This window comes from Lichenostomus cassidix, chromosome 1, assembly GCF_008360975.1.
Source record: "Lichenostomus cassidix isolate B80296 chromosome 1, HeHo_3.0, whole genome shotgun sequence".
In the NCBI taxonomy this organism is placed as follows: domain Eukaryota; kingdom Metazoa; phylum Chordata; class Aves; order Passeriformes; family Meliphagidae; genus Lichenostomus; species Lichenostomus cassidix.
This window is the reverse complement of record NC_139479.1, coordinates 19,305,655-19,331,898: the sequence shown is the minus strand read 5'-3', so window position 1 is coordinate 19,331,898 and position 26,244 is coordinate 19,305,655. Positions and strand designations below refer to the sequence as shown.

At 37.5% G+C, this 26,244-nt stretch overlaps 1 protein-coding gene across 4 annotated transcripts in view; it reads left to right on the top strand.

The window, feature by feature from the left end:
- WWC3 (WWC family member 3) overlaps nucleotides 1–26,244 on the top strand; it is a 98,498-nt gene that overhangs the window by 49,332 nt on the left and 22,922 nt on the right. For all 4 annotated transcript variants that reach the window (XM_085052346.1, XM_085052367.1, XM_085052339.1 and 1 more), the window contains exons 6-11: nucleotides 2,942–3,071; nucleotides 8,345–8,494; nucleotides 10,473–10,546; nucleotides 19,593–19,835; nucleotides 22,907–22,996; nucleotides 24,141–24,715. In XM_085052346.1, coding sequence (XP_084908472.1) covers nucleotides 2,942–3,071; nucleotides 8,345–8,494; nucleotides 10,473–10,546; nucleotides 19,593–19,835; nucleotides 22,907–22,996; nucleotides 24,141–24,715 — 1,262 coding nt within the window. The remainder of the gene's footprint in view (nucleotides 1–2,941; nucleotides 3,072–8,344; nucleotides 8,495–10,472; nucleotides 10,547–19,592; nucleotides 19,836–22,906; nucleotides 22,997–24,140; nucleotides 24,716–26,244) is intronic.

Genomic DNA, 26,244 nt, shown 5'->3' with positions numbered 1-26,244 from the left:
CAATTGAGGGGGATTTTGATGCCTCTACAACTTCAATACTGTAAGAATTTTAATCATTAGAGAGCTGCAGCTTTTTATTAGGACTGTACTTTCCACAGTTTCATCTAAGTTTGGCAATGCTGTGTGTGATAAACCTTTGGACATGGGTTTGTGTTTGCCCAGTGGAGACTTTTAGAGCTCACTGTTTAAAGCCTGCAAAGATCCCCACTCTCCAGAATGGTGCACCTCAGCCTCTGCCAGCACCTTTGCCCTAAGGTGTGTTTGATCCTGTCACAGTCCAGACTTACAGGGTTAAGTATGAGCCTTTTCTGGAACAAATTCCTTCCTCTGGCCTGACAGCAGGGACTGAGAAGGAGGAGCAGTTCCTTTCTCCCCTGTGTTTTCCGTGACCCTGCTGCTCCCCGGCAGGAATTTTGGCGGAAGAAGGCGTTTAGGAACAAAGGAAATGAAAACTTGGCCAGTTGGCGACGAGAGCAAAGTGACTTCTGTGAGAAGTTGGGAGTGTCAGGGAATTAGGACTGGCTAAACAATTTGTAGCTAAAGACTAATTTAGATGTTAGGAGACCTGACAAAAGCTTTAAAATTAGATTTTTGCTCAAGTACAGGCCCGTGCTTTGATGAGGATGGGGGAATCTTGTGTGTGTGTGAGAGCATGTGGAGGAAAATAGAGGAACACGGAATCTGCCCTGTAGGACTGAAACTATGACAAGCATATTAATAGTCCATGTATCCTAGAAACATCTTTGTATCCTTACAGTGTTGCATATTAGTTGAATATTCTAGCTATTCATACAAAGGTCTGATCTAGATTTGTATCATGCTAGTTTTCATTGATAACATGAAAGACTCCTGTTAACTCTATGGCTTTCAGAAATAGATCTTTGTGAAAAAAAGGAAAATAATTAACAGACAATAAATAACAAGTAATTTTGTAAGCTACTTTAGTCAGTTTGGGTTGACAGCAATACTGATTTAAGCCTAAATATTTTTGGCAGTAGAAACTTTTCTGATTCTTTCCTTAAACAAAAATCAGTTCATAAGCAGGGATCCAAAGTGGCGTCCAGGAACATGAATATGTGTATAACTGGACAGAAATCTGGTTGAAATTAAATAATTTCCTTTTCCTGAAATGCCACCTTAGTCCTGGCAAACAGTATAATGAGCAGTTGTGTAGAAGGCATTTTCGTGTCTAATATTTGAACATAGTTCTTAACATTACAGTTACCTTCAGATAAAAATGTGTTCTCTTTTTAACATGACTTTTAGTGAATTGGATTAGTTGTTTTACCATGGTTTTTATCTGCTTGGGGTTTTAACTAAAAGTTTGTGAAGACTCGAGTAAAAATCTTGAAAACCAAAACAAATAAAACCCCATCTTTAATACACATGACATTTAAGTACTTTCTTGTTCTTGAACCAATATTCATAAAAGATTATATGTTTTCTTACTTAATATGGGGAAATTTGTGTTTAAGTAAAAATCTCGAGATTCAGACTTGTCTCCAAAATCAGGAGCTATCAGAAAAAACCCAAACAAATCAAAACTGTGAAAACCCAATCTTTTTTTCCCCTAAATTTTGTGAGCTACACAATAAAACCACAGGAGTTTCATTGTCCCTTTTTGATTTTTCATTTTAATGTTGCAATTTTAAAGCAATTAGTCAGATGTAAATGGAATTTCACCAATTTAACTGGCAGAACATGCTGAGTGACTGTTGTTGACATTCTTAGCTTATATATCTATCTTGAAACCTGTTAGTTAGTCTCAATATTTTAAATAGAGTTCTTCTCCTATATGTATAGCATATCTTCTCCTACTACATCTTTTTCTAGATTGATGTACTTTGGGATGAGCAATATGTGTTTTTATATTTAATTCTGTTAACCAGATACACCTTTTCCTTAAGGTATTTGTTCTTAGCATTGGCTTAATGATCATTACACTTAGCACCTTTTCTCTATATACACACTTTCTATGCTAGATTAACAGGAAAATTGAGTTTTCCATATTTTAACAGGAACTTTACATGATATTCTGTAATTGCTGTAAATAACCTGTTAAAACCCCATAGCCATTTGTTGTAAATCCAAGACCAAATAGTTCTTCTGGTAAGTTCACTGTAGTCTCTTGTTCTTTATCTGTAAATCAAAGCAAATTATCAAGGTGATACCCTGGACTAGTCTTCTGCATCCTCATATGTTTTCCTTTACTATTGTGAATTGTTGGAAGAAAGGTTGAAAAGTCAGCCAGTGGATGTTCCACTTGAGAGATTTTAATATGTCAAGATGGAAACATTAGTATTACTTCAGTCTTACGTCATGACTTGTGCTCTTGCTTCTTGCTTAAAGATTTAAAATCTTCTTTGATGTTCCCATATCATGTTTTTCAGTGAAGAATAATAACATCTTATAGGTATCTTATAGGAGAGGTATTCAAAGAACCCTATAATGGCAGGAAAGCATTTGCAATAAAATTTTAGTCATTAAAAATTTCTTCCAGAGAAAATGAAATGCCTTTGTTAGAAACTTCTAAAGCAGGATCAGATAGAAGCCCTGGAAGAGATACTGCAATGTGTGATGCTGCATGAAAAATATGACAGCTCGACTGCTCATAGTTATCTTTTGTGTTATAACCATCTAGGTTAGTTTTAGGTTGATTTTACTTTTGGTGCATGAAATTGCCTGCAGACATTACCCGTAAGTAAGCTCTGTATTTGGACATTAAACGCAGGAAATGTGTTGGTTCTGCAGAACCTGGCCATATAATTGCTTTGCTTTGTCTTTAGAGTGGACTTTGCACTGAGTGCTGTGTTAATTCCAAGTGGAGTATAATTTTATTCCTGGAAATGAAGTGGTACATGAATAAACAAGAGGTCTTAAAAAGTCTGTGTGCTTTCTAATTATGTGAAAATTCCTGAATTTGTTTTAATATTTTCAACAGGATTGATCGTAAGATGTCAAATGCTCATACAAATTACAGACTGGATGAAGCACAAGCTATAATGAGTGAACTTCGAACCATAAAGAAAGCTATATGCACAGGTGAAAAAGAAAGGCAGGACCTTATGCAGGTAAAAAATATGCTACTGAGCTGCTAAATAGTAGTAACCTACCTCTATTTTCTTGCTTGGGATTGTGTTGGGTTTGCCAAGTTTGAATAAGGACGTAGGATGGCCTAAACTGTGCATGCAAGACTTCATATGCATTTCTTTTTTTTTGTCTTCAGTAATATAGTTACCTAAGTTTTGTTTAGATCAATGTCTTCATGTACTAAAATATTTACAGTTGTGTCAACCATGTTTTTCCCTTTATATGTACTTTACCAAACTGGATCTCTGTCACTACGTCACTTTTTGCCCCAGACTGTCAAGTACCCATATCAAGGCTCATGTTAGTTTCAAATGTTCTCACAAAACCCTCCAAGAGTATGATTAAATACAATGTACATGCAAGGTTGAAATTATTGATGAAGAAGAGCATGAGGATTGAGGGAAGATACATACCTGAGTAGTGGTCTAACTTTTGAGTGGGTTCTGTATTCTGCCTCGAGCTCTCAGTGGCATGTCTGTGTTTATTAGTGTGATAGGAGCTTGATCAAAGATCAATGAGCTTCTGCCACCACAGGGACTTCACTATAGACTTGCTAAAATATGCTGCCTATACAGAGAGGTAATAAGGACGATTCTCTTCACTCAGTCTTCAAACATCTTTAAACTTTGTTATCTAAAGTTGTAGAACCATCCTAAATTAACATTGCCTTGCAAACATTTTCTTTCCATTTTCTCTGCAGTAGTGTTTTTTAGGTTTTGTTTTCTTTTTCTTTTTCGTTGTTAAATGACAAGGGAAGCTTATAATCTACATATAATGAATTTCTATAGTTGTGCAATTATTAAGTCTCCAATGCATTACACAAAGACCATCTGATGGACTGCAAATCCTTTTTCAAGTAGACAGAACACTTAAGTCACTATGAAAAGTTTCTGCCTTGGCAACTTTTAACATATTTGTTATTTTGGGCTGGCCAAGTTTTGAAGTGATTCTCAGTCTTCCACATGCCTGGCTAGCAGGAAATTATTAGAAAGGCAGTTCTTCATGGATGCAATAACACACATTTTGGGAAACTAACCAGTAATATAAAGACTGATGTGTGAGATCTTGGAGCAGTTTAACTACTGGCCTTGTTTTTACTTCCCCAGTAGATTTTTTTTACCTCTTTTCCTTAAATTTTCAGTCCTCAGTGGCTGTAAATCCACCTGTAAACATGGAGATGCTTTGAAAATCATACTTGGTAAACCAACTTTAAATGTGTTTGCAGTTTCTTTAAATACAGTGTTGCAGGAGTTAGAACTCTAGGATCAAGGACTGGGCAATGCTGGCAGGACCAGAATGTAGAGGTTGCACAAGACAGAAACAAAAAGTGTTTCATCCTTCTTCATGGGTCTGTGTGATATACAGAAAATATGAGACTGGGAAGTGTAGTTTTTTTTAATTGAAGGCAATCTGTTGAGATAGAATCCAGTAACAGTTCATTAGACTACTACATGTAGTCTGGGAGAATCTAGAAAGCAGCTCTTCCACACAGGTGTAGCATGCAAAACAGTTCTGCATGTTTTGTTCCAATGGCTATACAGGATTAAATGCTGTTGTTTACAAGGTCTACAGTTGTAAAAATTATGTATTTTTGCCAACTTGTCCAGCTCTCTTTTAAAATTCTGACCAAAAAAAAATTACTTTTGTTGTCACCAAAGTAATCTGTGCTATGCCTTTTTATAACTATGTGAAGATTAATGTCTTGGATTTAGTTAGCTTTGTCAAATAAGTGCAAGTCTATTTTAAATATCTTCCTAATGAGTTCAGAATTTGATTTTTATTTTTCTATTAATAATGGAATGGTTTTGGTCCTTGAAAACCATAGATTTTAAAGCTATTGCTGTTACAATAAACTTTCTTATTAAATCTTTTTTATTTTGAAATTTGTTAATAGAAGAGTTAGAAGTATAGTGTAAAAAATAGGGGGTTTTATTTCAGAGAAAGGAAATAACAGTTTCTTACTACTTTTTAATTTAAATCTGGCCAGTGTAAGCAACAGAACTAAACGTAGTAGAAGTGACTCAGTCTTGTATAGGTGCTTGGAAAACTGTAGCTGTCGTAGAAGTATGATAATTGGTTAAGTTGTGTGGGAGAGGGTGATCAGATTTAAGTTGGATGCTGTGATTACAAATAAAGCAAAATATGCAGTGCCACTGCTCCAAAAAAGTGGGCAGACTTCTTATATAAGGTTGAATAATAAAGGTGTGTGATTAGGTTCCTGAAAGCTGTGTTCCTCCCCCATCTTTCATAATTTTGTTTCTGTTCCAGTGTGCATATACTTTTAAAAGGTTGTCATCCTTGGAGAGCACTGGAGTTTGGTTTTTGTGGGGTTTTATTTCTTTTTTTTTTTTCTTTTCTCTTTGTTACCAGTTAAATTGGCTAAATAGGTTAGATAGGAAGTGCACTGAAATTGCGCAGAGAGCTCCCAAATGAGATGGCAACAGATAGTGGTGAAATGGCAGTGCTCATTTCTCTCTTTTTGGGTAAGTCTGGGCTGGTGTGCCTAGAACTTCACATTAACAGTAGGCTGCTTTGGCAGTTTCTGTGGGATTGCCATAAACAATCTTTAAACTCCAGATGAAAGATGGATTCCTCCATGTAGCTGGGGAGGAAATTACTCCTAGCAGTTTATGTAAATTGTTTCTATCTAAAAGTATGTTAACTTGGGTTGTAATTTTCCATGTTATGATTGCTGGTGCCTGTGCTTTCACTCATCTGCCTCAAAAGACTCAATGCATTCATGAGTGCCCTAGGGCACAGTCACCTGTGCTTATAGATGTGAGTTAAGGTGATGCTGCTTGGTGATTGCCACTTGTCAAATGCTTTCTCATTTTTCAGTAGTGACCAGGACTCAGCAACTGTGCCTGGATAGGAAGCTTGGCCAGCAGCCAAGTAGCCCTTCATTACCTGCTGGGGAGAATGCTAGAGGGCATCAGGAGCATACCAGGAGTTCATAAAGTAGCTGAAAGACAGGCAGAAGTTTAGAATGAAGTTCTGGCATCAGCATCTGTGGTATTGCACATACCTGTAACATAGTATGTGTTAGCCAAAGAAGGCAGATGGAACATAACTCATAAGAAGAAACCTCAGACTTTCTGAATCCTGAGGTTTTTTTCATGCGACTGGCTGTGCTTCACTGGAAAGGGGCCATGATCTGAAGTTATTATTTCCATGTTACAAATGCATTAGGGATACTTCTAGATCCTCCATGCAGCAGGAGTCTTGACAGGGCTGGATGATTTCCAGTGAGGTTGGAAGAAGAGTTTTAGACAGGAGTCTGCAGTTTTCTTACAATAAAGGTTGTTGTTTATTTCTCCATGTTGTGGAGCAGTTCCTTTATCAGCAATTATTGGAGGATAAAGGGACACTAGCTAGGCCCTTCTTGGCAATGTAACTTGTAATTGAATTTGCTGTTTCAGGACTGAGAAGAAAATATGTTGTTGGTCCTTCGTACTAAGATGGCTCAGTTCAATTGAGAGGTGGAAGAATTGGCTTTTTTGGAGGACCCAAGACAAGTTAAGCTTCTACAGGCAGGTGGTGGTAGCCTTGTCCTACTGTCAGCATGTCTGGCATTGCTCTGCACTGTCTGTCCCTGCCAGTGCTGCCTATGAAATCCCAGCCCCACTCAGACCTGTAGAGAGCAGGCAGAGACTGAAGAGGGAGCAGCACATGTGTCTCTTCTTGCCATTCCCTAAGGAAACAGAGTGTGTGGTTTGAGGGGTTGTCAGGGAGGAGCACAGGTGCCACTCTTGTGGCTAGGGAGCCCATTTTTTCACTCATCCTGTACCATGCTGGGTGTTTTCCCTCTTTCTCAACTCTGGGGGAGGCTGGCCTGAGGGAGGAGTGGGTATATGAGAGCAAAGGGATGGACCATGTAGGGTGGAAATGGATGGAGTCCATCAGAAAATCTGCTTTTTCTAGCTAGTTTCAGGCCTGCTACAGTTCCATGATCCATAATAATTGCAGTTCCATAATCATTCCTAGGCTCTCAAACCAGATGCCTTCATCTTCAGGGTGGCCTCCCTCTTCCTATTGTAGCAAACAGCGTTACACAGGTTCATTTCTGGACTCTACTAATTGAATTTGGTATAAGGAAAAGCAGCATTGCTGTGTTATCCTTTTTAAACTACACTTTGAAGACTGAGAAATTTTCTGACAATTGGATGTGGACAGTAACCTTGGCTTGTTGCAAATCACCAGTGGTCAGAGCCACTAAAATGCCTGAGAACCAGCCTTTTCCCAATGCAGTGCTTCAGGGTTGTCCCTGGTTCTGTAGTTCAGACACTAGAGCAAGCAGTTTTACAATTTTAGAACCAAACTGTTTAATTACATTATGATTTATAAATTACTACAGCTCTTCAAATTTCTGATAATTTTTTTCCACATTTTTAGATTGTCATTTATCCTCTGGTGAGAGGACAGAATTTTTAAAAAATGTTTGTTTGATATATAATGCTTATGGTCTCTGTCATAAACGACAGCCTGCACAGTTATTTTGTTACTAATACTACATTATCTGTAATTTTTGAAAAAGAATGCACAATGGGAAAATAAATGATATTAATAATTTTGTTCTTTTAAAGGTATTTTAAGAGCCTGCCAACTAAGCTTATATTGTGAAAAAAAGTTATTTTTATTATTTTGTGTGATTCTGTCTTATTCCCCTTTCCCCTCAAAGGCTGTTGATGTTTCTGCTTCATTCTGACAGTTTATGTCATTGTCTAGACATTTCAGCCATGCCCCTTGTTTAACCCAAAGTGTAAAATATCTCTTAACTATGTGAACCCTGGGTAAGAGAGTACAAGGGTGATATCAGCTGTTATATAAGTGCAATCAATACAAGGTATTCATCAAGTTGGATGAGATAACAGAGGTGGCTAAGGAATGTAACCTGTGCAGAAGATGGCAAAAGGGCAGGTGAATCACATTTGTCTTCCCTATCAATGTGAAGTTGACAGCTGCTAGATTTAAAGAGCTGCAAGCCATGCAGAAGATAAAACATTCATAGATCTAAAACAAGTAATATAAAGTCTGCTTACTGTTGTGTGCATCTTTTAAAAGGAGAGGTTTGTTCCAAAGCAAAGCTTGTGCATGCTAGTAATACTACAATGACTTTTACTTTCAGTAAATAGCTCTGTGCAGGCAAGCTATCAGGCATATTCCTTAAATACACTTCTTAAATTTGTTTTCTGTTATTAGAAGGTATTGTAAGAACAGATTTTTCTAATTTTTTAAAAAATCTCTTCTCCTTTAGAGCCTGGCCAAGTTAACAGATGGATTCAGGAATAGCTGTTGTATTACAGATTCTCTGCAGGATCTCCAGCACAATTCTAGTTCACTCAGTGACTCCTGTTTACCTCAACAACACTGCGATGCTTGTTCTCAGACTGACATCACTGGGGAGGTATGTGAGTGTTTCTATGTGAAACATTTTCTGTACAAAATTAACTGCTTTTGAGCTCCAGCAATACAGAGGTGTTGAATGGAGCAGAAGGAAAAATCCAAAGCCGTACTGGTGGGGAGGGAGTTGCATTTGCTTGTTGTTTCCAAGGCATGTGAGCTGTGGGCTCAGTGGTTCTGCTGCTTGAGCATGGCAGAGGGATGCAGGGGCATGCTGGTGGGGCAGTGACAGGTGAAATCAGCTCCTGGACTCAGCCAGCCCAGCAGAGCACTGCTTGCATTACCACTTTGGTGACGGCAGGTTCATCTTAGAGTTTTAGCTTAGGTGTCCATGAACCTCTTCATATTCCCAGCTCTGACTTACTGATACTTGTAATGAGGCAGAAAGGAAAAAGATTCTTTAGCCAGCTTGAAGTTGCAATGGAGACATGATTTTGCATGAGATGTTAGCATTGTGGTAGTAGGGACAGATGTGTATTTTTAAATTTTATTTTTTAAATCTTGTTTTTATCATGCTTTTAATAATTGTTCATTGACATTGAAGATGTATAGTAGATCTCTGCTCCTTTTGTCTGTCTAAGACAAGGAAAGTATTTTTCTTAATCAACAAAACTTCCAATATAATCTGTTATACCTTTGTGCTCAAATATGCCTTTAAATATTACATACTGGCATTCCTTGGAAATGGTTCTATCTGAATGAAATTGTGTACTCCAAATAGTAAAAATTCGACTTGCACTAGTACTACAGCAACCCAGTTGTTAATCAGTAATAAAACATATGCCTCTGTGGATGACTGACACCAAAGCAAGAAGACAACTTGTTTGTAGTTCGTTGGTATGGTAATTTAGTTCCTTCACATTTAGTTAGAAATATCTCATTATTGGCTTTATTATCCCGTTTTTCCTCTGTTATAATCTTCTTTCACTGCTGAATAGTTGTCAGATTGGATGTCTCCACAGTGTCCCTACAGAAGAGGAAATCTTTTTTTTGAGAAGATAGACTCTTCAAGAATCTCAGAAAACTGAGCTAATGCTAGGCTGTCTTTCAGGCAAGGTGGTGCCTTTGGGGTGTCATTTTTCAGATGGATAGTGGATGAAATTATTGAATTCTGAAACGAATTACCAAAAGGAGCACAGTAGCATTTCCCCAGTCACAGTATACAATCCAAGACGAGCACACTGTGGAAATTATGTTTACCATGTATAGCTTTTTTGTAAGGAATATAAAATTACCCAGTTATCTGAATCTTTTCCCTGAACTATTGTTAGTGACATGTGAGTAGAAAAGAGGTGGAGTTTTTATCTGTGTTATGAAGGAGACAGGAAAAGCAGCAGCGAGAGGAGAACTCTAGAGATGCAGCAATACACTTGTATAGGAACTTAGGTTTTAACTATTAGACCATATACAAACTTCTGAGGAGGGAAGTGCTAATGCCCTAATATAGAAATTGCTGTAGAACTATACAGTAGGAGTTGCAACATAAATGCACATTCTTCAACTGCTTCAAGGATCAGGTGTCTTTTTTTGTACTAATGTTTGAAATGCATTAATGCTCTGAGTGCTAGGTAACACATCACAGTACAGGGAATGTAACCTGTATTGCTTCTAATAAAGATATTAATAAAATAGCTGTATCAAGTAGCAAAATATTTCAATTAAAACACTCTTTGTCTTTTAGACCTGAATAAAGTTGAAAAGCTTTGACCATTTTGCAATAATTCAGTTTACTAACCCTTGATTTCCAGGTTCATAATTTATTGAAAAGGCTTATTTATCTTCTCTGCTTTTAGCAATAAATTAATTTTGCATTTCTGAGGCATAAAATTGATTTTTATTATGTTGTTACTTAAAGCACAGAGGCTTCTTTCGTGAGTCCAGTAATGGAGACTAATTTATCCCTTTCTTTATTGTGATGAGAGTGTTTTTAACTTGTTTCTTCCTTTCTTTTTCCTCCTCTCCTTGCCCTTCAACTCTGCAAGTTTGGGTTTGATGACAAAACAAGACTTGTAGACAAAGTAAGGCTGAATTGGCAATATGAAGAGGCCAAGAAAAGGTAATTAAAGATAAATCTATTGGGTTTTATATTTACTTTTGTGATTAAAGTTTTCAAAGTAGAACTGGAACCAGACTCCTAGCTGAAATGTCTTTGGGAAGACTAATTTGCTCTCTACTGAGTAGTTCGCAGATAATAAAAGTTTAGGTAAACATAAGACTTTATCGTAAGATTATTATATTTGTTTGCAGAGATAAAGCTAAATGTCAGCCCTGTTCTATACTTGTATAAACACAAAATAATAGTGGTTCAATTAAACTGTTTTACATTTTTTCACCCTCCTTCTCAAACCTAGATATAAACAGTCTTTAAATTTACACTTATCAGCCTAGTCTGTCAGTATATCCAAAGCTTTGCATACCTGTGTCTTAAGTTCAGTGCACTGAAGCCATGAAGAAGAAGGAATGCAGTGCTTCACGTGAGATAAATGAAGATGTTCAGAGCTGAACAAAAGAGTACAGAAAAATAAATGTTGAAATTGGAAAAAAGTCTGATAAAAATGATAAAAAGTATTACTTGAAATAGATTGATTCTTCACTAAGTGCTTCAGTCTAATTGCTTATTGTAAGTTTTTCTCATGTGGAGGACAGTCTGCAGCATTTTGTCATGGTTTTGTAAAAATTTTAAAAGTGCTGTGTACTTGTATAGTTCAGTGGGTCCTTATTGAACCTCATTGTTTTCAAACTATTTGCCACATATTCAGGACAATAGTATGGGTACAGATAATGAGTTGAACGCAGTGAATTAATATACTTATGATTATTTTGATTTGTGCTGGTAGAATATTCTGTTACTGAATTTGACTGACACTTAAAAGATTCAGTATAGTTAACTTCAAAAACTGTAGTTTTTAAATTTGTATAAATTAGGATTTTTTTTCTTTTCAATTTGTTCTATTCTACCAGTTTTTTACAGAACAGGAGTTAAAAAAGTAGTTCAATTCTTTTGCCTCCTTTTTTCATATCATGGTGACTTTTTTTTGGGGGCATCTGTAATGCTGTCACATGTCTTGGCAGGAATTGGAAGTTTATAGGCAGTTCACTATTTTGTAGTTCTTGTAAAATTTACCGACATTTGGACACAATACAGGCTTCAAAAAAATTAAGTCAGTACAAGCAAGTTAGGTAAATACAGCTGAATCTTCAGGATTTGTAACTTGAATGGAAGTCAGCATTGTACATATGGTGTGTAAATACCACTGACCATTATCTAAAAAAGGTTAAATAATTAGGGGAAAAAAGAACAAACCAAATATGTGTCAGTGTCCTGTTTGCTCACAGGCTAACTTAGCACTTAATAGTCCAGTGATAATTTAGTGACTTAGAGCTACTGAAAGAAGGATAATAGAATTTAGTTTTATACTGTTTAGTTTAACAGAGCCACTGGTGCTGTGAAGATTGTATTAAAATGTTTTTAGTTCAGCTTTCTGACATACCTGTTCCATGTTTTTCAAAAACAATTCTCTTCCTATGTATTTATGACAGGGAAAATATGGAGTGGTGTTTTCTTAGAGGGGATGAAGAGGTGTTGAGATCTTACTGGGTTAATTTTTTTTTAGTAGCAAAGCATTTCTCAGCTGGAAATGCCGAACGTTTGTTTCTGCATGGTATGCAGTATTTCTGAACATCAGAAGTGAGCTGGTGTTTGATCTTAATTAAGTGTAGAAAATCTTGGTAACTAACCTTCCAACTAGAGAATGGTAATTGCAGTAAGAGTAGTTTTGCTTTCCCAGGATAGCAGCTCTGACAATGGTCTGTTATTTAGCAAAAGCATGTTAGTTGCTTTAAAAGAGTAGCCTTATTCTGCCCAGTATGTTGTACGGAAGTAATCAGCTTTCAGCTTTTGAGTGGAACTGCACAAAGCTCATTGCCCCTACCAGTTATCTCTGTGGTTGCATTCTTCATTTATCATGCATTCCTTCCCCTTAGCTTGCTGGCATTTCTGTAGGGCTTTTGTCTCTACTAAATATCTTTGTGTTCATTCTCCCTTGGCTGGTGAAATATCTACTGTTACTGCACAGTGTGGGTGACGGAATGTGCTGTGATGGATTAAATCTACAAAGTAGAAAATTAAAATGCTACAGTATGTCACAAATGTAAGGCAATATATTATGACTGCTTGCTTGTCAAGCGGGTGTGGAAGCATATAGCAAATAAATACAACAGACAAACTTCTAGTGGGAGACTTTTAAAATGCACTGTAGGAGAAAAGTGTATATTTTCCCTGAAAGGAAAGCCAGGACCAAAGCTGCACAAACTGAGGGGCAGAGTGTTGCGTTTTAGTCACTCTTGTGAATCTAGCCAGATAGAAGCAGAATATATGCCAAATGTAGTAAAAAGTCTTTAAAATTAAAATATGTTCTCTGCATATGGAGTCTAAGTAAGGAAACGCAGTGCTGGGATTTTTGAATTAACTGTCTTGAGGAATTCAGAAGATGAGGCCCAGTGATTGCAGAAGCGTTGGCCTGCCCTCCCAAAATCTCTCTCCTTTCTCATAAAGGATAATTTCGTTTTAATTCCTCCTTCAGAAATCTCTCTGCCTGGTGAATGATTTGGCCTTTGCATAACTTAAGACATTCACATAACTTCCCCCCCCTCCAATCACTTTCCCACTGGAAGGAAGTTGGGTGATTTGCAATTTAATTTTTCCCATGGGTATTTCAGATGTTGTACACTGTGTGTTCTGACATTTCCAGCACGCTGGGGAAGAGATCCTCTCCCGTGTTTCTGATCCAGGCTCTTGGACAAGTCTTGTAAATTCTACTTTTTAACTCAACCAATCACATGAAGAGAGGCTCAATCACTTTTCTTCCGCTTTGTACCCTTCCCCCTCCCCCAGTATTTCTAAATAAACTGTACCTTATTTCCATGAAATTTCTCCTCTCAGATCTGCCAGTGTGGCCCTCCAGAGAAGCAGGAGGGGGAGGGAGGATGGTCTTTTTGAACAGACAGCCCCAAGCTGCCTGGATAAATACTGTTTTTAGTTTCAGTTGCTATTTCAGTGAGACCACCTCTCATGAAAGCATTTGCACACTGGAAAGTGTACCCCTCAAGCACTTTTCTGAATAGACTGTTTCATAGCGCAAGGAATCAAAAGCAAATTGTTTTTCTTTGATAACTCTTAAATTGTGCAGTTCAGTGTAATGACTACATGAAGTACGTTAGCAAATGTTCATGAAATGTCGTTGCTGCAGTGCCTCATATCCTGTGCAGTGTGTTAATTGATAGATGAAAAATAGTCCCTCCAATAAGAAGCAACAAAAGTTTTAGCTGTGGGGATTTTTGTTTGTCTGTTTTTGTCTTTTTTTTTGTTTGTTTGGGAGTTTTTCTGGTTTTTGTTTTGTTTTGTTTTCCTTAGTAGTCCAGTCTGGTAGCTAACTTAAAAGAACGAATATGTTCAAACATCTTCAACCAGCTTATCTGGTTTGGGGGCAAAAGCAGTAATTTATTTATATCTTCTGTAACTTTGAATTCTGTAATTCATATTCAAATTCTGTAAATTTTTATAACAAAGATGTTATTTTTTTATTCATTTTATAAAGGCATGCAATGGATGTCAAGAGATTTATTTTAGCCTTGAAAAAGCCTCTTCCTCAGATGTGCTTAATACTTACCCGTTTGTCTTTAAGGATGTTACTTCTTTCTGTTTGGTATAGGTTGTTGCAAACTTGACTCATTTCCAAAATTAAACTTCACTTGGGCCTTTAAGAGCCCTAGCATAAGCGTGTCAGTGCAATTTGTGCTTATAGTGACAAAATGCATGTTGATAGCAACATTCCAGTACAAATACAATGACATGGTCAAGTACTTCCCTTTTAAAATTCATCTTGTATAGGAAGGTTTCAAGGTTTAATTATCTAATCTCTAGTGAAATTCAGTGGATTTGAATGCTTTATTCTGCTAAACTAATCTGAAAATATGATTTAAGGATGAAGTGATTTGTTTGATATCACATAAATACCTGGCTCAGGCAAACCTAAATCTCCCAGTGTCGATTTTTAAACATAAAACGTTTTCTTTGGGTTATAAAGGGAACTGAGACATGCTTTTGAACTTCTTTAAAGTTTTCAGTATACTATTTCACCTGTGAATTGGGGAAATCTTGCTTTTAGCAGATTTTTGCAGTTTTCCTAAAATCTGCAAAATGCCAGAGGACTCTAATGGTTTCATGAGTTTCCTAAGCCAATTTAAGACCTCATTGTTATTGAATGAATTGGGTTGTCAGGAAGGCTGGGTATTCTACAGAGCATACTCGTGTTGTCCGCAAAAGCCACAGTGGCACATAGCTTGCAGGAACAGCCAAAATAGACACAGTGGAGAAATTCTGTGAGCATTTGGCTGAGTTCCCCAGTGTCTTGTTCTTTCCACTTCTCTCTTCATCTTTCTCTAGCTTTCCCTCTTTGGATATAAATCATAATCTACACTCGAGGGTCAGTAAATACCAGAAATTATCAAGTTCTTACACCCTTCATTATATGTCTTCAGTCCCACAGCCACCTCCTTTCGGTATTGCATGTGGAAGATATTCCCTGTTACCTGAGGTGTCAGAGAACTGGGTCCAATTATAAGCCTAGGGAAAAGAGTGAGCAGGGCTGATTTATGTGATCTTAGCCATTGTTCTTCAAATCAGAACTGGAATATTTCTTTATTTTATGCCCACTGGTCTTCCCATTCCGCAGGTAACAAAGGCCTGAGCTCAAGAGTGATCTGGTATGTCAGCCAAAAGCCTAGGCATTTAACTGTAGAGGAGTATTGTTTAAATTATTTTTTTTTCTCCTTGGAAAATTCAAAACATGTTAAATTTGCAGAACAAGTGCCAGCTGTAGGATATCCCTAATTTGTCCCTTTTATGAGCATGAGTTAATACCTTTGAATTGGTTCAGAGCATTTCCCTCCCCAGGACACCTGTCTTGTTTGTAGTCTGAGTAAGGATCTAACATGGAGTAAATTGTAGTTGTAAATCACACATCTCAGAAAAAGTGATTTTTACTCACTTCTCATGCTGTATTTAATATATATCCTCTTGAGCTCAGCAATACAACTTCATTAGTGCTGGGTTCAGATATCACCCTTGAAAGTGATTTTCTAGACATTAACAAAATCTTTAAGGTTCCTCAGGTATATTCAGTGACAGAAAGGTTGCCTTGTTTTGTCAGGGTGAGAGGGAGCTAGGTAGAGCTGTAATGATTCAGACACACTACTAAATTTAATTAAATTATGTCTAATTAAATTTTGGAAATACATGGGGTTCCTCCCCCCCCATGATGTAGTATAAATTGTATACTATATTTGTATAATAAACTACTAGTAAACTACTGTATTTGTATAGTAAACTACTGACTGTACTGATCTCCATCCTCATGCTGTGTCTGCATTATCTTGAGTGAGAACATCATTCCAAATACCTTGATATGGACGTTTCAGGGCAAGTGTGCCATTTCAGGGCAAGTGTTCCATTTCAAGTCAGTGTTTGTTTAAGATTACTGTCAGATAAAACTCTTGTTGTCTCATCTGAGCCCCTCCTGCTTTTCTGCTTAACAGGAACTGTTAGGTTCATCTCCATTTGAAATTTTTAAATACTGAATTAAGCAGCAAGTCGGCCTGCCTACCTAGGGAACTAGTCATTTGATACCACCTACTCCAGTGTGGAATGCAAGCTCCTCAGCACTTGTTGTGCAAGGCTGGGAATGGGCAAAATGCCTGGAATGTTGATGGCTCAAAATTAACAGTTTTTTCCACAGGAATATGGATCAGTAGGGACCTCAATATCTGGCATAAGGCCAGATAAAAGCACTCTTTTACAGTGACTACAGTTAAAAAATAGTAACTTAAAAATACTCAGTAGGAAGGCAATATGCATTTGAAAAAAGAGGCTTCAGTAAAGAATCCTAAATTTTTTTTTTTCCACTTTAGGTTGCCATCTATGTCAAGTCATTGATTTATTGAAGAGGATGTTTTAAGGCAGGTTAATATATGCACTGAGCTTGAAAACAGCCACTTTTTTCTAACATACCAGCAGTGAGAAGGGCTGGTATAGTATGGGCGTAAAGTTTTGCATAGGCAAGCGTAGTGAAATGGCTTATTTGTGTATTTATTACGATTGGGAAGAAAAGTTTGTGTTTGAGAAGACAGATTGCAATTATGAAACATACTTAAGAGGACTTCTTGTTTAAATTCTGAGCATAACTGAATGTGACTACTCAGATTTTTTTCTTAGTTTGTAGTGAATGAGACCATAAAATCATTAAGGATGTCTTCTAGCCAAGGAGATAAAGATTAAAAAGTTTGTCACTAGTGGCTTTTTGGAACAACTTGCCATACAGAGAGATTCCTCAGTGGAAAGCAAGTAACAAAATTGCCCCAAAACTTCAGTTCATGCGGAGGAAATCGAGGTTGCAGAAAACTGGCTTATAGGTGCTTCAACAGATTTCTGCATTATATAGTGTTTTGTGCCTGCTTTTTCTTTGTGTAAAGGGAAGACTGGAAAGGGAAAACTTGTGTAAAGGGAAACAGGAAGAGCTAGCTGAAAGAGCTAGCTAAGAGTGTCGAGGGAATCAAAGTAAATACCTAATCAGATTTTGGATCTCTTCAGTGATACAAACCTTGTCCACAGCAGTACTTTTCCAACTCTTTAATAACAGTATAATTAAGTTATTGTATGAGAACTTCCTACTTTCAAAGCATCACCATAACAGAAATTGAAGGGAAAAAACAAACTTTAAGCTGGAATGTCATACACAAAGGGAGTTACGTGCTCTTAGCAAGCTCAAGAGTCCAAATTAAAACATCTTGTATTTAGTGATGGTGGTGTTTTACTCCACAGACAAGTGGATTCATTGATTCTCTAGCACTGAAAGAGGGGTATTTCCTCCCTGATCATGCTTCTCTCTTCCTTGTTGTCTTCATTAGTGTTCATTTGCTCCTGTGGTCTGCTTCTTAACCAGCTCAACCTGCAATGTAAAAATAACTAGCAAAAACAATTGTGAGTGTTAAAATGAAGAAAAGGGTCAGTCCTTCAACTGTCTTAAGAAGAAACACAGAGACTTAGGACAAATCTCATCTTTCTTTGTCCACAAGCTGTGTAAAAGTTTATGAACACAATCACTCAAATAGTCCAAGCTCATCTGGTTCATGCTCACTTGCCAAGCTATGATAACTCAATTGTACCTGAATTCTGTGATTCTGTTGAAAGGATCTTGAGTCTTATTTATTTCATTTGGCACTGAACACCTGAAAATCAAGCTGTATGTGCTTCAGGAGTGTTTACTGACTCTTTAACAACAGAGCAGCCTGGGTAGGGGAGAGAAGGGATCCTGACTGTGCTTGCTCTTCCTGGCCCTGACATTTGGTCAGCAGGGCGAGGTGTTCTTCAGGAAGCTGCATCTGGAATTCATGCACAATAGTTGAAGCATGAAATATGTGGACTGTATGTATCAATTCATAATGGTGCTTTCAGTAGCTATTGGCAGGAAGTTGGTTATTAATGCAAGAAGGAGGAAATGGTATTGAAGGGCTTGATAAAGTATTCTGCTTTAGGCAAAAATGTGACATAATACCCAATTTCTTTATTTGCTGTAAATGAAATCTAAGGTGTGGGGGGGAAATGACAGTGAAATTCCTATTCTCATATATGAATGCAGTCATTGCAAAATGACTTATAGTTTATTTCCCTTCCCCAATGGTAAGATGGCCAAATACTTCCCAGATGTCAGTATGAGATAAACCTTATTGCATGAGGTTTTGTTTTCATATGGGGGAAGCCTTGCCTTTGTCATGTGTATGTCTTTTCTTTTATTCATAACTACATCACGCCGTGGATCTTCTGCTTGTGTGTTATGTACTTTTATCTTGCTTTGTTTGTTAATGATTTTCTTTCTAACCAGATATTTTTTAAAGAGGTAATTTTAACCAAAACCAATGAACTAAATTCCATATATTATGGCTGGCTTAAATGTGTGTCTATCTAGATAGTTATTTATTTATTTATTTAAAGGGTAGTGATCTTTTAGAGGTACTGAACTTTGTCTGAATGCTGCCATTCCAAAATGGAGATGAAACTGAGGTGTAAACTCCATAAATGTACAGTTCTTGAGTTTCAAATGTTCAAAAATCAGAAAGCTACATTTTCTCTTACTTAATTCTAATTTTAACTGTTACATTCTAAAGTGTCTAAATTGTAATTGCATGAAAAACATAAATACAATAAGTGCTCTCCCTTTTATGCCAAAAGAATAATTTGTGAAATGTATAGCTTTAGTATTCTTTGTAGTTTAAAATCAGTTTTTAAAGAACATTTTCTTAAAATGTCAGCTGTGGAATTATTCTTAAAATGGTTGCTTCATGTAACGGTTCAGTATATTGAGATACAGGAAATTTCCTTTGACTGTAAAGCATGCTACAGAAAAAAATTGTTAGCTTTTTTACTTGCATATTTTTATGATAGATTCAGCTAAAGCCACTTGTATTTTGTAACGACTAAATCTTTTTTCCAGACCAATGTTTCTGCTTTAATGGCAGCTTATATTTTGTTGTCAGTTAGGGCAGCCTAGTATTTTCAGCCCCTTGAACCATTCCTCTGCTAGGTGGGACACGAATTTATGGACCTGTTGTCACTAGTTAAGCATCTCACCTTCAGCTTCTTGAAATTCTTACTGCACTTTTGAAATCCCAATTTAAGATCTGATTGTAAAAGAATGAGGAATGAAAAAACGTTCAACTTCATCAGCAAACAGGCAGGAAAGTCGAGCTTTAAAATATTAATTGATTTATTATAAAATGAGAAAGCTGTGACAGATATTGTCTATGTGACAGATAAAAGCACTGTAGTTCTCGTACATCGACACATGTAGTTGTTTGCTGTTTTAAAAATACATAGAACAAAAAAAAAAAAGCCCAAAGCAAATCAACCAAACTAAACCCCTCTAAATTTTCTTGGTTTGATGCTTAGAAGAAAAAAGGCATAGGCATAAACAGGCTTCTCGTTTTGGTATTTTTCCTCTTGCCTTTTTGTCTTCTGCATTTTGAAATATATTTATCCTCTTTTAAAGAGTGTCGAATATACAACAGCAGCTGGCCTTGCTTGATAATGAATCCTGGCCAGGAATGGCTGAAGCGGACAGGGACCGTCTTCAGCTCATCAAAGAGAAGGAGGCTCTTCTTCAGGAGCTGCAGCTCATCAGTCAGCAGAGAAGATCCCCTGAAGACATTGCACGTTTGGAGGAAGAAAAAAGACGCTTGGAGGATGAAATTCAGCGAGCTCGAGCGACGTCTGCTCATGGGGCCACTGAAAGGTTTGGGAGCTTAAATTGTTGTCTTTCCTATTGGGTGATCCATATAGGTATCTTCAAAAGGAAGAGTAAGCAATTTCATTGTGTTTAAGGAAAAAGTGAGTTACTAGAGAAATTTACTTTCAGGAAAGGAGGAGAGTGCTCCTGACTGTCTCTGTTTAATTCTGGCCTTGAACTTTTCTGAAGCAGAGTTGCAGTGATGTTGACTAGTTAGTTTTCCTTTCATTCATCTAAAAAGTCTGAATAGGAAGAAGAAGTGAGAATAGAATCCCAAAAGATGCTTGGAATAGGTCTGAGTGATACTGTCTGATAATAGAGACCTGAATAACAGTACGTGGATAGTGAAAGATTTTTCTGTTATCTGCAGGGGAGTAATACTCATCTCCAAAAGCATCAGAACAAACATTCTTTGCTATATTTAGTTTCTGCCTTATAACAGGAAAGTGAAATGACTATGTTTTTGCTGCCTTTTATATACAATATCTCCTTTTCATTTGCAATCTCAGCAGCAGGAACACATCCCAGTTCTGACATTCAAAGAACATAGTAAGCAGAGTCATTCTTGAAAACTTAAAAATCAAGTTATATGTAAAATAAACAACCCAAAAACCATATTAGTGGAAACACTGTGTTTATTTCAAATTTGCCCAGTTTTTCCTGTAGCCAGAGAAATGGACAAAACCTTTTAATCTCTTTTTACCATAGACTGCTTCCAGTGAAAGCAAGAAACTATGTGTTCTTGCTTCACCTAAATAGTGGCAAAACCTCAGCTTTGACAATTCAGGAAGACCTACAAGAACCAGCTTTAATGTGATCTGTGTAAAGGTTAATATTGACACAATTAAGACACTTTAAAAATATTTGAAAGTGCTTTCCACATACAGATTTTGACAACTTCAGTTTCTTTGAAAAGGCTTACTTCAGACAGTAAATTCAGGCAATAAATAGAAAATTCACAGCCAGCCTACAGGTCACTGTAATACATTTTGCAATTTTTGCAATATTGTAACATTGGCTTTCCAGCTTAAACTGACAGAAAAGGGAGTTCACTTTACACTGTAGTGTAGTAAGTTTTATTTGTTGTTTTTGGGCTCTCATGCTAGGTAGTGCATACTGTGTTGGCAAGAAGGCCAAGCTATTTTTCCATGGAGTTCATGCTGTGGAAACCAGCATTCCAGTATGGTACTTGATATTTCAAATGCTAGCAAAAAGTTGAGCAGAAGTTAGAATAATACTGATGGGCACTCTATTTTTGTATTACAAGTTGGAGGAAAGCTTAACTATTAGTAGCCCTAATTTTTTTTTGTTTGTTTTAGACTCAGAAATAACCAAAAATATTCCTAGTTCTGCTTTTGTATTTCCACTTTGTTCTAATTGTGAAATAAAAATGTATTTGTTTGGTTTTCTAAAAATTCTGTTACTGAGTTTTTAAGGCACTGAGTTATGCACAGATCAAAACAAACTTAAAATCTCCATGACAGAGGTGGGGGTTGTGTGGTTGAGTTTTTTTATTTTTTTTAAATGTTGTTTTTGTTAAGACTGGGTGAGAGCCTTAATTGGAGGCATTTTTTAGCCTTTAGCACGGGTACCAACCCTGCAGCATTGATCACTGTGGAGTGTAGGTTCCTAAGTTTGTCTTTTACAGTAGATGGTGTAATTATCTCTGCTTTCCCCTGCAAGCTTTTGAATCAGTTAAGTTTCTTGTGTCCATTTGTCTTTTTATTTTGGTTCCTATGTGCAATGCCTGTATGGTGTGAGTGCAGCCTTCCTTGTGCCTCTTGGTTAACACCTCTTGGCCTGGTGTGCACAGAGGCAGGAGAAAAGCCTGAGAGCTGCACACATGCAGGTGTGCAGCCTCTGCTGTGTGCAGTGCAGGGAGCTTTCCCAGAGGGATGAGTGTTGCTGGAGTGGAGCACTGCAGTGCCTTTCCAGCATATAGATTTATGAAGTTGGAGGTTTATTGAAACTAATGCTGCTGTTTGATCCAGGAGGATTCCCTTTCTGTTGATTTTTTAAATCCTGTTCATTAACATGTTGAATTCTAGCAGCCATCTTTGCAGCTGAGGAAGGTCTAATAATAATTAATTATTATTAAGGCACTAATAAGTTTGATCTGCTTTCTCCAAACTGTCTGTCAGAATCCCCATTTCCAGCCAGCTTGTGATGTAAGGCTGGAGCTGTAACTTTCCTGGACATACAAAATGTACAACACAAACCAGAATACTACCCTGATATTATCATGAAGTTCAGTAGTTGGGCTTGGAAAAACAAAATGTCAGGAATATAATTCTGGATCTGGCAAAAGAATAGATAGTAGATATATAATTTGAAATTCTGATAATGTCAGAAAACAGTATTTAAGGTATCTTATTAGATGTATGAGATTAATGGCATTAAAGTTATATTCCATTTGTGTTGTGGCAGTGGTAATGAGTAATTCAGCTGCTTATAATTCAGTAATTCAAAAAATAAGTTGCAGCATGAGATTTTTCTAATAATGTAGCTTTCAAAATACTGTATCACTTGCTTAAATATAATGATAAATAAGTGCTCCTAAACAACATAGAATAAGAGCTTAAATTTGACATTGGTGGTTATGGTTAACAGAAGTCCTTAAAATTTTCTTTTTATCTTTGAAATTTTACACTAATTATCTTGGATAATAGGGCTGTTCGGAATACTTTTTTTGTGATAGTGTTTTAATGGCCTATGACCATTAAATCAGAATCAGGTTGATGCAAGAGAAAGAAACAATCTTGTAGAGTCTGATATTTTTACCTAGGACTTTTTTTGACTTTGCTAATTGATGTAATGTATTTTCAGCATCACGACGCTTACATTGTGCTTCAGTTACTTTTCTTGTCTGGGAATTCTCCTGGAGTCTTTGTTCATGGGTTCTTGCTGGATCACTGCATATGAGCAGGATAAACTAAAACTTGCCATTAAACAGTGCAACTTCTTTTAATATTCCAAACTTCAATGCATCGATGTTTTCCCACACTTGGGAAGCTTCTAGCACTTTTTGAACATTACCGTGCTGAAGAAAATAGTAATATGTATCTGTTTAATTACAGGATACTGTTACAGGAGAAGAGAAATTGTTTGCTTATGCAACTAGAAGAAGCTACGCGTTTAACCTCATATTTACACTCCCAGTTAAAAAGGTAAGTTATATGAAACCAGCAGGTTTTGAAGTTTAACTACAGCAGAGAAGAATATTAATAATTTATGAAGTTTACCTCTAATACTTCAGTGTATATGTGCAAAGTAAATTAATTTTTTTACTGCATTTATACACTTTGCTCTATGGAATGTGATGATTTGGATGTAGTTTAATAAATAGTATTAGTGATGGCTATTTGGGCTACATTATTGCGTGTCTCTGGGAAATTTTTATGTTACCTTACTTTCTGAAAAGGAGATAGGTCCTTAAAATCTGTTGTAACATTGTTATAGTTTTACTGATTGGAAGATAGCATTCTTTTAAGTTGTGTGAGTTCTTAATATTCTGATACCTTCAAAGGTAGAGGGTTTTGATCCCTGGTGAGATGACAAAATGTTGCTATTTAAATATGAGAATGTGTTAAGACCCACACAGAAGTCCAGAATGTTTTACATATTCACACTCACAGCTGCCTTTTGAGATGCAGCTCTTGGGGATTCCTCAGTTAACCACCACACCAGCATCAAAAGCTCAGTTCCTGCTGAGTTCCTGTCTCACTTCATCTCTCTCTGGCTGTAATATTCTTCTCTCCCTTAACTGAGAATGGTAAGAGGAATTGGAACAGGATTCATCCTAAAGTCTTTTGTTTTGCATTGGAAAAACCTGTGAGAGTGAGGCTCACACCACAGTTTGTTAGGACCTCGCAAATCCCTTTGACTTCTTCTCCCTGGATTGTTTATGACCAATCATTAACATAAATTTGAGCTGGATCATGGTAGTCTATCCTTCCTGGCTTTACTTTGAGTCTGCTGATCCAGAACCTGCTCTGGCCTCTTCTCTGCCAAATCATAGCTGCTTACATCTTGGAGGAAAGAGTAGGCTCGTCCTGTTGGACTGTTGTCTTCAGGCACTTGGCCCTGAAAATTTGGCTGTCACATGTGCTGGTCCAGTCATGGTTGTGCTTGAGACCAGGGCAAGAGACATGAGCTAGGCTTTAAAATGCCCAATCACCTCTCCATGTTACCATATTGAATACATGTAAAATTGCTTGTGTAATCTGGATTAGTGCTTTAATGTCTGCATTGGTAGTTCTGATTATATTTGAAAGGGCATTTTTGTGTTTTCTCCTTCTTTGCCTACCACAGTCTGTCAGCTAGCACCCTCACCATGTCCTCTGGCAGCAGCAGGGGATCCCTAGCCTCCAGTCGAGGATCCTTGGCCTCCAGCAGAGGCTCCCTCAGCTCGGTCAGCTTTACGGACATCTATGGCCTCCCCCAGTACGACAAATCAGACAGCGTTACAGACTACGGGCAGCATTTGCGCTTTGACATAATTCCCTTCGAGTCTCTCACAAAGGATGTGCCATATGCTGATCCCATTGGACACTCCAACTTCAATAAGCAGCGGAGGTCTCTGGATACCCCGCAGTCCCTGGCATCCCTGTCATCGCGGTCCTCCCTGTCATCGCTGTCCCCTCCAAGCTCGCCTCTGGACACGCCGTTTCTCTCTGCATCACGAGATTCTCCATTGGCTCAGATGTCAGAAGGTTTTGAGGAGATGGCAGGCATGGGAGCCCTGGAAATGCTCAGGGCTCAGACCACAGCCTTGGGTGACGATGATGCACAAGGCACAAGCTCATCGCAGACATCTGCTTACCCTCTGGACAGTGAAGGGCTGCGAGAAATGGGACCACACTTGACTGCTGTCCAGACTGGTGGAGGTGAGTTTATGGATATTCTTATTTTGTCACATTATCATAGAAAATGTCATGCAGACCTAAGCATGCCAGCACAGTAGAGATAGTTCCTGAGTTATTTTACTACCAGCAGTTAAAAATCACATGGTAGTTGTTAACTGTTAAAAGCCCAACCAAAACGCTGGAAAAACTCCCAGACTCAAACTCTAGTTTTAGGGCAAAGAGTTGAAAGAATAGAGAAAACCTTGTGAATAGATATTAAAATAGTGGTCAATTGAGTGGAAGAAAGGGAATGGAATATAGACTTCCGTTGGAGTGCTAGCCTATCAAGGAGCTAGCAAGAATTAGTAAGATATTGGTAAGAAAGGTATGGGTTAGTTACTTCTGAGGTCCCCAGTTGTGCTGATATTGCCTTTATTCTGATAATGGAAAACCAACACAAACCCAGGAGAGACAGGAAATAACCAACAACCACACTCCACAAAAAACCCAAACACAAAACATGAGGTGATGCTGCTGACAGTGCTTGAAAGCTGGCTGACTCCATTCTGAATTCCTACATTATCCAGACCAAGTTCCCTTGTCCAGGTTATGTAGTGGAGCAGATGCCACAGCGGCATGGCTGTCAGGAGTGCATGGTGCACTCAGGAGTAGGTGCTTCATCAGCAAAGGAGCATCTTTTGTAGGGCATGTGTGAGACTTTTAAGTATCTGCTTGGCTGGGTGTCCCTGAGCACCTGTGTGTGCTGTGATCGCAGAGGTGTGATGGGTGCAGTTAGCACAGCACACACACTATTGAGTTTTCCTTTCCTGCTGGGCTGTGAGATTGATGGACTTGCTTTAGCTTGCATTGCCAGAAGCTTCTGAAGCACTGAAGCTGAGAAACATAAATTAGAGAAATCAAAAGAGGAAACAAAACTTCTGAAAAAATGAAACAAAAAAGCCTGAGCATACAGGAACATGACAAATTTATTTTCCTGTGTTGATCAATCAAATGAAGAACTGCTCTTAGTATGAGAAAGATAACCATGATAACATTTTAGTGTGTTGACTTGCTCATTTTTTAAAATAAAACCATACTAGTAGAGAAGGGCTTTTAGAGTTTATTTTTAATATTAAAGATTATGATTTCCATCCCATTTCTATATCCAGAATTCTGTAGGATGTTGCATTCAGGATTCACAACATCAGGAATAATATGAAATATAACCAGAGAACGGATCATATTATCCAACCAAATTTTATTTGTCAAGTGATAATATAAAGGAACACTGACAGTATGTACAGAAAACCTTTAACATTTTCATTGAAAAAAGAAAATGTTGCCACAGTGCTAAAAAGCCTGTATTGTTCAGAAGCATTTGAGTCTAGACTCACCTACTTTACTTAATGCAGCTAGCACTGCCAGAAGATATTGCAGCAGAATTTACTTTTACTAGCTGTAAACATTTCTAGTGCCCATATAGTAGCTTTCAGACCAAAATAAATAGAATTCCAGAGACCAGCATGTAAACTTGTGCTTAAATTAGTGCTGTGAAGAGGCTTCCTGAGGCT